The following is a 12,500-nucleotide window of genomic DNA, read 5'->3' on the forward strand; positions in this document are numbered from 1 at the left end:
GTCCTCTCCCTCTTTTTCTTGATGAGTCTGGCTAATGGCTTATCAATTTTGTTTATCTTCTCAAAGAACCAACTTTTAGTTTTATTGATCTTTGCTATTGTTTTCTATGTTTCTATTTCATTTATTTCTGCTCTGATCTTTATGATTTCTTTCCTTCTGCTAACTTTGGGTTTTGTTTGTTCTTCTTTCTCTAGTTTCTTTAGGTGTAAGGTTAGATTGTTTACTTGAGCTTTTTCTTGTTTCTTTAGGTAGGCTTGTATAGCTATAAACTTCCCTCTTAGAACCGCTTTTGCTGCATCCCATAGGTTTTGGGTCGTCGTGTTTTCATTGTCATTTGTCTCTAGGTATTTTTTTATTTCCTCTTTGATTTTTTTCAGTGATCTCTTGGTTATTTAGCAACATATTGTTTAGCCTCCATGTGTTTGTCTTTTTTACGTTTTTTTCCCTGTAATTCATTTCTAATCTCATAGCGTTGTGGTCAGAAAAGATGCTTGATATGATTTCAATTTTCTTAAATTTACTGAGGCTTGATTTGTGACCCAAGATGTGATCTATCCTGGAGAATGTTCCGTGTGCACTTGAGAAGAACGTGTAATCTGCTGTTTTTGGATGGAATGTCCTATATATATCAATTAAATCTATCTGGTCTGTTGTGTCATTTAAAGCTTCTGTTTCCTTATTTATTTTCATTTTGGATGATCTGTCCATTGGTGTAAGTGAGGTGTTAAAGTCCCCCACTATTACTGTGTTACTGTCGATTTCCTCTTTTATAGCTGTTAGCAGTTGCCTTATGTATTGAGGTGCTCCTATGTTGGGTGCATATATATTTATAATTGTTCTATCTTCTTCTTGGATTGATCCCTTGATCATTATGTAGTGTCCTTCCTTGTCTCTTGTAACATTCTTTATTTTAAAGTCTATTTTATCTGATATGAGTATAGCTACACCAGCTTTCTTTTGATTTCCATTTGCATGGAATATCTTTTTCCATCCCCTCACTTTCAGTCTGTATGTGTCCCTAGGTCTAAAGTGGGTCTCTTGTAGACAGCATATATATGGGTCTTGTTTTTGTATCCATTCAGCCAGTCTATGTCTTTTGGTTGGGGCATTTAATCCATTCACGTTTAAGGTAATTATCGATATGTATGTTCCTATGACCATTTTCTTAATTGTTTTGGGTTTGTTTTTGTAGGTCCTTTTCTTCTCTTGTGTTTCCCACTTAGAGAAGTTCCTTTAGCATTTGTTGTAGACCTGGTTTGGTGGTGCTGAATTCTCTTAGCTTATGCTTGTCTATATAGCTTTTGATTTCTCTGTCGAATCTGAATGAGATCCTTGCCAGGTAGAGTAATCTTGGTTGTAGGTCCTTCCCTTTCATCACTTTAAGTATATCATGCCACTCCCTTCTGGCTTGCAGAGTTTCTGCTGAGAAATCAGCTGTTAACCTTATGGGAGTTCCCTTGTATGTTATTTGTCATTTTTCCCTTGCTGCTTTCAAGAATTTTTCTTTGTCTTTAATTTTTGCCACTTTGATTACTATGTGTCTCGGCGTGTTCCTCCTTGGGTTTATCCTGTATGGGACTCTCTGCGCTTCCTGGACTTGGGTGGCTATTTCCTTTCCCATGTTAGGGAAGTTTTTGACTATAATCTCTTCAAATATTTTCTCTGGTCCTTTCTCTCTCTCTTCTCCTTCTGGGACCCCTATAATGCGAATGTTGTTGCGTTTAATGTTGTCCCAGAGGTCCCTTAGGCTGTCTTCATTTCTTTTCATTCTTTTTTCTTTAGTCTGTTCCGCAGCAGTGAATTCCACCATTCTGTCTTCCAGGTCACTTATCCGTTCTTCTGCCTCAGTTATTCTGCTATTGATTCCTTCTAGTGTAGTTTTCATTTCAGTTATTGTATTGGTCATCTCTGTTTGTTTGTTCTTTAATTCTTCTAGATCTTTGTTAAACATTTCTTGCATCTTCTCAATCTTTGCCTCCATTCTTTTTCCGAGGTCCTGGATCATCTTCACTATCATTATTCTGAATTCTTTTTCTGGAAGGTTTCCTCTCTCCACTTCATTTACTTGTTTTTCTGGGGTTTTACCTTGTTCCTTCATCTGGTACATAGCCCTCTGCCTTTTCATCTTGTCTATCTTTCTGTGAATGTGGTTTTTGTTCCACAGAGTGCAGGATTGTAGTTCTTCTTGCTTCTGCTGTCTGCCCTCTGGTGGATGAGGCTATCTAAGAGGCTTGTGCAAGTTTCCTGATGTGAGGGACTGCCCACGCTTCTCAGTCTTGGCTCTGTGCTGGGGGAGCTGCTCTGTGTCCTCAAGGCCTTGGGGGCATCCTGGCTCCACCCACCGGGACTCTGGGCTTCTTCCTCACAGAGCAGAAGGTCTTCCTCATTCCAGGTCTTGATCCAGGTCTGAAGGCACGACACAGCCCACCTTCTCTGTTCACTGAGTTCTGAAGGCTGGGAAGTCCAAGATCAAGATGCTGGCTGTTTGGTCTCTAGTGAGAGCACCCTTCCTAGCTTGCAGACAGCTGCCTCCTTGCTGTGTTCTTCCCACTTTTTTTTTTTTTGGCCATGCCACACTACCTGCAGGATCTTAGTTCCCTGACCAGGGACTGAACCCAGGGCCACAGCAGTGAACGTGCCAAGTCCTAACCACTGGACTGCCAGGGAATTCCTCACCACTTTTATCCAACATAGTTTTGGACGTCCTAGCCACAGCCATCAGAGAAGAAAAACAAATAAAAGGAATCCAAATTGGAAAGCAAGAAGTAAAACTGTCACTGTTTGCAGATGACATGATACTATACATAGAAAGTCCTAAAGATGCCACCAGAAAACTACTATAGCTCATCAGTGAATTCAGTAAAGTTGCAGGATATAAAATTAATACACAAAAATCCATTGCATTTCTATACACTAACAGTGAAAGATCAGAAAGAGAAATTAAGGAAACAGTCCCATTTACCATCACATCAAAAAGAATAAAATACCTAGGAATAAACCTGCCTAAGGAGGCAAAAGACCTGTACTCTGAAAACTATAAGATGCTGATAGAAGAAACTGAAGATGAAAAAACAGATGGTTAGTTATACCATGTTCTTGGATTGAAAGAATTAATATTGCTAAAATGACCATGCTGCCCAAGGCAATCTACAGATTCAATGCAATCCCTACCATATTACCAATGGCATTTTTCACAGAACTAGAACAACAAAAAAAATTAATTTGTATGGAAACACAAAAGACCATGAATAAGCCAAAGCAATCATGAGAAAGAAAAACATAGCTGGAGGAATCAGGCTCCCTGACTTCATACTACTACAAAGCTACAGTCATCAAAACAGTATGGTACTGGCACAAAAACTGACACAGTTCAATGGAACAGGATAGGAAGCCAAGAAATAAGTCCATGCACCTATGGTCATTTAATCATGACAAAGGAGGCAAGAACATGCAATGGAGAAAAGACAGTCTCTTCAATAAGTGGTGCTGGGAAAACTGGACAGCTACATGTAAAAAAGAAATTAGAACATTCTCTGACAGCATATACAAAAATAAACTCAAATGGATTAAAGACCTAAATGTAAGACTGGATACTATAAAACTGCTAGAGGAAAATGTAGGCAGAACACTATTTGACATAAATCACAGCAATATCTTTTTGGATCCATCTCCTAGAGTAATGGAAATAAAAACAAAAAATAAATGAATGAGACCTAATTCAACTTAAAAGCTTTTGCACAGCAAAGGAAACCACAGACAAGATGAAAAGACAACCCAAAGAATGGGAGAAAATATTTGCAAACAATACAACTGACAAGGGATTAATGTCCAAAAGATACAGACAGCTCATACAACTCAATATCAAAAAACCAAATGACCCAATCCAAAAAATGCGCAGAAGACCAAAATAGACATTTCTCCGAAGAAGACATACAGATGGCCAAAAGGCACATGAAAAAATGCTTAATATCATTAAGTATTAGAGAAATTCAAATCAAAACTACATGGAGGTATCACCTCACACCAGTCAGAATGGCCATCATCAAAAAGTCTACAAATAATAAATGCTGGAGAGGGTGTGGAGAAAAGGGAACCCTCTTGCACTCTTGGTGGGAATGTAAATTGGTGCAGCCACTATGGAGAAGAGTATGGAGGTTCCTTAAAAAACTAAAAATAGAACAATCATATGATCCAGCAATCCCACTACTGGGCATATATCTAGAGAAAACCATAATTCGAAAAGTTACATGCACCCCAAATTTCATAGCAGCACTATTCACAATAGTCAAGACCTAGAAGCAATCTAAGTGTCCATCGACAGAGGAATGGATAAAGAAGACGTGGTACATATATAAAATGTACCAGCCATAAAAAAGAATGAAATAATGCCATTTTCAGCAACAGGACCTAGAGATTATCATACTAAGTGAAATAAGTCAGACAGAGAAAGAGAAATATCATATGATATCACTTATATGTGGAGTCTAAAAAATAAAAGATACAAATGAATTTATCTACAAAACAGAAATAGACCCACAGACAGAAAAAAACTTATGGCTACCAAAGGGGAAAGGAAGGGGGAGGGATAAATTAGGAGTTTGGGATTAACATATATACATCCTATATGTAAAACAGATGGTCAACAAGGACCTACTGTATAGCACAGGGAACTATACTCAATATTTTGTAATAACCTAAGGGAAAAGAATCTGAAAAAGAATTATATAACTGAATCACTGTGCTGTACACCTGAAACTAACATGACATTGTAAATCAACTATACTTCAATAAAATTTTTAAAAATAAAATTAGATCAATAAAGTGGTTTAAGGAATAGATATCCAGTTTCAGAAAATATTTCAACTAGCTCATTTTAAAGTGGTTATCACTGTGATATGAGTGGATTACAAATATTAAACCATCCTGTTGTTTTTACAAACATGGCGTGCGTTGCCCATAGCAACTTTCAAAGTAAACACTCTGGCACCTTTTGATTTCATAACCCCTTCCTCAGATTGGCGTCTGGGGGGCAGCACACATCAAAACAAGACTGTCTCACACCCACATGTGTAGGGACCAGATAAAAAGGAACCAATCAGCTTTTTTTTTTTTTTAATTCGGTGGTGCGTTGCTGTGCAGAGTTGCAGGAAAAGGGCCACAGGATAGAATGGAAACTCAGACCAAGTGTGCAGACGAGGAAGGGCTCGCACCACTGGCACAGGAGGGTCCGTCCAAGCCCTGCACTGAGAGACTCAACCAAAGGGCAGCCGCCTTCCAGCACCTTAAGGGGTGTCCTGGGATGACCCCAGCGCCCTTAAAACGTCTGCCTGAGAAAGCTGCCACCGCCAGAATTTACTCTTTGCTCCTTTAGAAAGCTTGCAGTGCTCAACCCTCCCTCTGTTCTCTGAGATGTGAGACTGCCACCCAGAGCTGTTTCCTCCAGGAGCTCTCTCTGAAATGTAAACATCCGGGGAGGATGGGGACTAATTCCGTGGGTACCTTGCTTCATGTGGCACCACCGCCTCCTGCCATAAGGATAGAAGTTTGTTTCTCCTCCGTAAAAGCGCCAGTGAACAAACCCAGGTGGCCCAGTCACGTGGACCAATCCCATCCCAGCTCCCGGTGCCTTTTCAAAGCCAGTCAGCCTTTCAAACTCCAGCCTTTTGTTTCAGGAAACTAGTTCCGATCACGCTGGACCCTCTTTCCATTGCCCTCACCGCTTTAGCAGCCTCTGGCTTTGTTCATCTTTGACAAGGGCCGGCTTTGCCTGTGATTTGTTAAACTGATGTAAGCTGTCTCCTGGGCAGAGCTGTAACAGGCAGGATTTGGATGGAGGTACCACTTTACAAGCCAAATGACACACAGAGTTTAATCAAATAGCAGAAGAACTCTATTTATCGAAGTGTAAGGGTGTGACCTCTAATAAGATAAAATGCAAGAACGAACAGCCATGAAAGGTGGGAAAATCAGAAAAAGAACTGACCTCTGTAGAGAAAATCCAGCAGTCAGGACAGAATCCCACCAGACCCGAGATGGTAATGGACACCGTGGGAAGCTGTGGGCTTGGCCCTGCGGGGAGTGAGGCCAGCTGTCCTTACAGCTGCGTTTGGGATGGATTCTGCAAAGGAAAGCTAGCGGGATGCCGGCATCTTTTATCTGGCGCAGTGTTTGCACATACATAATTAGATAAGGGGGTTACAGGGTCTGGAGCATCTTATGACATGACGCAAACATCTAGCATTTCTATCAACTTTGAAATTGGAAACGCATGTAGCCTGAAAAAAAACGTTTTGGAACTAATGCCCAACAAAAACTGATTAATGGGAGAAAACTGGTGGCTTGCTACACCAGTGAAAACAGATTACACAGATATGCAACTGAAGACAACCACTGGCGATGCGTTTTCCCGCCTAATTTCAAAGTTTAAACAAAAGGTGTGTTTAACACCCCAGAAGCTGCATTGTTCATAGGGCCATGGCTTCTATAGCGTACTGCTTAGGATTTTTAAAGATCTACCCCTAGTTTTTTACAATTGATGGAAATCTCTTTCTGAAAGGCAGTTTGATTTGTTGAGAAAATTTCTCAAAGTCCATTTGTCGCCCCCATTTATTTGGAAAACAGGACTACATTAAAGGAAAAATAAAAACTAGTATGTTGACTTTCATTTAAGCTGATACCGTCTGATACAAACCGGATTATTGTGCATTTATGAAAGAGGCCCTTTATGGGCCAGAATGAAGTGAGGTAAAGTGTAAGAGCAGCAGTTTATTCACCTAATTATAAAGTGGAATTAGGAATATAAGTGCAAAAACTGAATAAACAATGTCCAATTATTACATCCCCACTCCAGGACAGTACTTTCTGCTTTGTTACACGAGGACTCCGCCCAACTTCCCCACAGGATGCACTGTGACACGTGTCTTCTGCAGCCACCGCTGCACAGGGCTGTCCCCACCGCCATGTCCCACTCCACCACTCACCCCGCACACCCCCTGCCCTCCCCAGGGAGGTGCCAGCTGTCCCCGCTCAGCCCCGGGCCAGGCCAGTCCAGTCCAAGCTCCCTTGTCACGGCTGGTTTTGCACAGTTTGGGGAGCGTTTTCTGGCCAAGAACGTTATGAGGCACAGAGGGGATGCCCGCTCCCTCCCGTGTGGCGTTGGCTGAGTGCGTGTGTCTGTCGTGATGGCAATGGGGCGGGCATCTCGGCCGTGAAGCGAGCTGGCTGAGCTGGAGCCCACCCGCCTTGGGACTACTTATGTGCGATGCTCTCCTTATAACCCAGCTGGATGGGGAGTTCCTGCTCCGTCCGGCTCAAGACATCCTAACCGATGGACACCCCAACTTGAGAACTGCTTCTGGAGAGGCCCAGCTCAGCCTTGCCTGCTGAGATTCGGGATGACACAGCCATGACCACCCACAAAGGTGCACCGCAAGAGAGGGGTTTCCTCAAAGATGACAGCTCTCCCCCCGTGCACGCGTGCGCGCACACACACACACGCGCACACACACGTCAGCTCCAGATACACGCGAAAGCAAGCCCACCACCCCATTTTGCTCTCACACACGCTTATTTAGCGCCTGCGCGTGAGGAGCGTGCCTCATCCTCCACAAGCTCTCAGTCGAGCGCGGGAAGCTGGTCATGGACCCACGTCGCTGTCATACAAGGCAGAGAGCAACAGGTGCCACGAGACTGAGCCCAACCAGATACGACGAGAACCCAGAGGAAGAAACTATTACTTAGGGACAAGACTAAGAGATTAGAGAAGGTGCCTTAGAAGCAGGGGGCGAATGTGATAGGTCAAGCGTCGATGGGAGAAAATTAAGGGGACTAAGCAAAGTCAGGGGCAGGAGGCAGCTGATGGGGCTGCAAGTAGCAGGCTGGGTCCAGGGGGCTGGCAGGGAGCCGAGAAGCTGTGCTGGGCTCAGCGGAGGACGGCTCTACCTGCCAGCAAAGCTGTTCCACCTTCAGGGCAAGCGCTTGTAAGGAGGTGATGCGAGTCAGGCTCTGTTTATGCAGTGTAATCTGGGGCAGAGGGCAGTGACTTTACAGAAGGAGGGACCGAGGGAAGGAAAATGATTCCTCTTGGCATCTGGGCAAGAGTAACAGGCAGTGACCGTGAGAAATGAGACGACTTGGCAATGACTAAACATGGGAAAGGGGGACAGAGGAGGTAAAGCGGGTGAAAGACGGTTTTATCCGAGAGACAGAGGGTCACCTGTCTGCAGAGCTGGGACAATCCAAGCTGGAAAGGCTTGTGTTTGAGAAGAGAGGGTGGAGGGGGGGAGCCTGAATGCTGGCGGACACCCAGGCGGACAGGTACAAGTTGGGATGAGAGTTCGGGTAGAGATGGGGTAGCTGGAAACTCACTATCCATGCAGGGTGATAGCTGACATCAGGGGACAGGTCGAAGTGACCCCGTCTCACCATGCAAGGATGCTCCAAAGTACAACCTATTGCCACAGCTTCCTTCAACGTGGAATTCTCACAGAAAATCCCTAAGTAGGATGCTGCAAAACGGGAGTGCTGGTCCTCTGTGTTCTCCTCCTTCACTCCTGAGAAACAGTTCTTCAGCTTGGTGATTCCAAGCAGGAAAGCCGCCTCCATTGTGGAGGGTCATTCTGAAAACAGTTACTCTGATGAGAGTTTTTTAAACTTCTCATTTATTTTGAAGAGTTTTCTGTAACAAAATTATTTTTCTAAGGATTTCAGAAATGCCAAAGATGTCTCCCACCCCGCTGGGTCTCAGAGCTGGAGGGGAGCTGAGCGGGCAGCACCGTGTCCCTCGTTGTGATGGGACCTGCCTGGCGTCTGACCCGGCAAGGACGCCACAGCAGGAGCCCGGCCATGACCATGAGCTTCTCTCTCTTCCTAGAGACAGAGGATGGCCTGGGGGACCAGCTACCACCCAGACACACAGACAGAAAGACAGACAGGCAGGAGGTGGGTGGGTAGAGAGATGGGTATATGCAAGGGTGGCTGGGAATAACACATCTACTGTTTCACTTGTTTTTCAAGTGAGGAAAAGGAGAAAATGGCTTCTGATAGAAAGGCATTTTTTTTGGACCCACCAGTTACTTACAGATCTGAAAGGAGATTACTTGGACTTTCTTGAAATACTAAACTGTATGTAACCGAAATATATTAGACTGTGTTACTACACACCATACCCAATGAGCTTCACAGTCAGACACAACAGAAACAGTGGTATCTTGGTCGGCATGGACCAGCACAGAAAGACAGTCTGCAGGAAAGAAGATCAGTAAGATCAGACCTTAGGTGGTCACAGAAGCAAAATGGCCTGGTTAACGCCCTTGTGAAAAACTAAAGGAGAAATCCTTAGAATGAAGTTGCAAAGGCATCCATTTCTACAGAAGGTGGAGAGAAAAGACAGTTACGTTTCAGATGTCTGAGTCTCACGTACACAGAGTCAGAGGAGCCATGTCCAATCAACCAGCCTGAGCACGTCCGCATCTCCCCCAATAACCTGGAAATACGCAGTTTTATAACGAATGGCTCCTTTTAATGAGGCCCCAGGCCCTGTCGTCCGCCAGCAACGCATCTCAGCTGCGGCCTCAGATTTTCCAAAACACCTTCTTCTTATAGAGAACGTAGGCGATGAGCACCCAGAGAGCAGTGGCGACTGTGTTCTGAACGAGATGCTCCTTGTGCGCCTCGCTGTCTCCCAGCCTCCACCGGAAGGGGAAGTAGTTGGCGAAGACTTCGTGGCCCACGTACACCAAGATCGAGTTCATGCCTGGGGAAACACAGCTGGTTATCGACTTAACTCTTGAAATTGGCCTTTAGTTCAGTGAAAAAAGAAAACGTGTCCACTTGTTATTGGCTACGCCAAAAATAAGTGATGCGAATCTTAGAGATTTGAGTGTAAACCTTATCCAAAAATTATTAGACAATATTCCTTTGGTAAGTGTAATTCTGGAATACGAAATCTGAAAGGAAAGCCAGAATGATTCATTTATATTCTCTACACAGAAAACTTGAGGACCAACGAGTATAAACTGTTACTGGACTCGGGGCTGAAACGAGTCACTGAAGTCATCTGCTGTCTCTCGTCTCGGGCAGAACCCGTGCATCTCCGCATGGTGTCTCTTAGGCACCGCCTGCAGGGCAGTGGGTTTACATGAGAAAGCACAGCCCTGTTTCTGAAGCTCGAGGGACTGCATGACGTGCCTGAAGCGGCCAGAGGGGTGCATTTATGATCCCACAACCTAAATGGTAAAACGGGGTGGGGCTGCTCGGGGATAGGCCCAGTGACGCCCTGTGTGGACCCCCTCGGACCCACTCGGCCGGCACCTTGGATACACCTGGAACCCGCGGCCTCTGGCCCGTCCGCTGGGTCCCCTCCTCCGCGAGGCCTGGGGCCGGTTGGTGGGGGGACTCACCCGGGTAGAAGAACGGGGTTCCCGTCCACAGCCCCTTCACGTCCACAACGGGGTACAGGACCAGCAGGATGAAGAAGGCGAAAGAGCTCAGCGTGGTGACATAGGAGATGGACCTGGGGGACAGCGGGCATCTCAGGGTTCCCGAGAGCACATCCAACGGCAGCCCGACCGGATGTGAAAATGACAGGCTTTCTGTACCTACCAGAGGTTCTTGTTGACTGGAATAAAGCCTTCATTTTCGGAAGCCTTTGTCAAAGCAACAGAAATAAACCCCTAGAAGCGGGGAGAAAGATGTTAAAGTTTTTTACATCATCTCAAGAAACAATTGTGGTTCAAAACTGAAAAACAGGAGTGACTTAATTGCTTAGGGAAGGCTGAAAACTGTGCTCTCCGTTTTATTCTTTTAACTGGACAAACATTTTTAAGATGTGTAACTAAAAATGTTCTCCAAAAAACCTCTTTTCAGCATTACTCTGAGTTGAAGGTAAACGAACTGATCAACTGGAGTGAATCCGTGGAGGAAACATGACTGCCAGGTCAGGGGTGAAAGGAACAGCCAAGCTTATCTTTTGCCCCCACTGAACCTGTTATCATTGGCCTGGTCCTTCTGGCAAAGGTCCCCCACCAGAACCCACACCTCTGCTCCATTTCCTGATATCTTCATTGACTTATTTATAAAGACATTTTCCTAAGAAAATCAACCTGAGAACTTAGATGTCGAGACTTTTCCCCTCTGATATTCAAGTGAAGAATGTTACCGATGCGAAGTGACAGCTGCTGTCTATCCCACAGCCGGTCACTAAACATTTTATGTCTTTGAAATGTGTATGTGTGAAGAGAAGGAATTTCAGTGAGGACCATCTGCTACTTACAAGAAAACAACCCCAGGCAGCGAATCTGATCAGGATGCCTTTGGTCTGATCCTTGTAATACAGGAGTATTTTCCCTGCCTGGGGAAGAAAACGCACAGTATGACCAAGAGAATCGCCTGCGATGTGTTCTTACTTCATACTCATCCACTGTCCTAACCGCTCGACAGGCAGACTCACCTGCAGGCACTGGGGTTACAAGGGGATGAACGGTACCCCTGCCCTTGGCTAGTGGAGGCCTAGAGGCACAGGGACCACCGGGGAGGGAGGGAGGGAGGGAAGGGGATGTGCAGAGGAGGTACCGCCAGGCTGAGGACATGAGCACAAAGCAGGAACAGTGTCTGCGCAGGAAGGAACAGCATGCACAGGAGTATGTCACACGGGTGAAAACGCACAGCCTCCCCGAGCTGCTGCAGGCAATTCAGAAAGGCCGGGGGTGGGCGGAGGTGGGAAGGTGGGAGCAGGGAGGCACGAGCTTTCTCCCACAGCTGATGGGAGCCAAGGAAAGTCACTTTTCCCCCCAAAGTGACAAGGGACCAGCTCAGGCTGGCCTGCTAGATGGCCCAGTCTGGCAGGGGTACAGAAGAGGGACAGAACAGGGTGGACCCAGAGGCAGGGAAACACTTTAAAAAGAGAAAAATCTGGACTTTGCATAGCCCCGCCCCCCTGCAAATTAGGAGTTAATTTCTGGAAACATCAGAGAAAGTGTTAATAATAACTTATAATAGCTAAAATTTATGAATGTCCCATTCTTAGAACCTTATGTGAATTAACTTATTTAGGTGCCACTGCGTCACAGAGGGTGCAGTAACACTCCCGGGATGACCCAGCTAGTAAGCGGGGTCAAGTCCAGGCACCGGTGCCGGTCTGTACTCCTCACCACCCACCCTCGGCTGCTCCTGCAGGCGCAGATTTCCCTGGAGAGCATGTGGGGGGATTAAATGCATTTATGAATAAAAGCACCCAATGTAAACTCTAAAGTGCTGCAGACAGAAAGGCAGTATCTCTCAATAGGAAATTATTTAATCACCAAAATGTATATGCTGTAGACCTGCACTGTCCCACGTGGGAGCCACTGGCCACCTGTGACAATTTCAGCTTAAATTTAAATGACGTATAATTAAAAACCAGTTCCTCCATCAGACCAGCCACGTCTGAGGACTCAGCGGCCTCATGGACAGCACACACTGAGCATTTTCACCGTTGCAGAGCCCCCCCGGGAGGCTGGACC

At 45.3% G+C, this 12,500-nt stretch overlaps 1 protein-coding gene across 4 annotated transcripts in view; it reads right to left on the bottom strand.

The window, feature by feature from the left end:
• Nucleotides 1-9,498: 9,498 nt before the first annotated feature.
• Nucleotides 9,499-12,500, bottom strand: part of HGSNAT (heparan-alpha-glucosaminide N-acetyltransferase) — a 47,085-nt gene continuing 44,083 nt past the window's right edge. For all 4 annotated transcript variants that reach the window (XM_059909203.1, XM_059909205.1, XM_059909204.1 and 1 more), the window contains 4 exons: nt 11,273-11,350; nt 10,603-10,673; nt 10,401-10,513; nt 9,499-9,754 (listed from right to left, as the gene is read on the bottom strand). In XM_059909203.1, the coding sequence (XP_059765186.1) occupies nt 9,573-9,754; nt 10,401-10,513; nt 10,603-10,673; nt 11,273-11,350 (444 nt within the window). In that variant the 3' untranslated portion in view covers nt 9,499-9,572. The remainder of the gene's footprint in view (nt 9,755-10,400; nt 10,514-10,602; nt 10,674-11,272; nt 11,351-12,500) is intronic.

Source organism: Balaenoptera ricei, chromosome 21 (assembly GCF_028023285.1).
Source record: "Balaenoptera ricei isolate mBalRic1 chromosome 21, mBalRic1.hap2, whole genome shotgun sequence".
In the NCBI taxonomy this organism is placed as follows: Eukaryota; Metazoa; Chordata; class Mammalia; order Artiodactyla; family Balaenopteridae; genus Balaenoptera; species Balaenoptera ricei.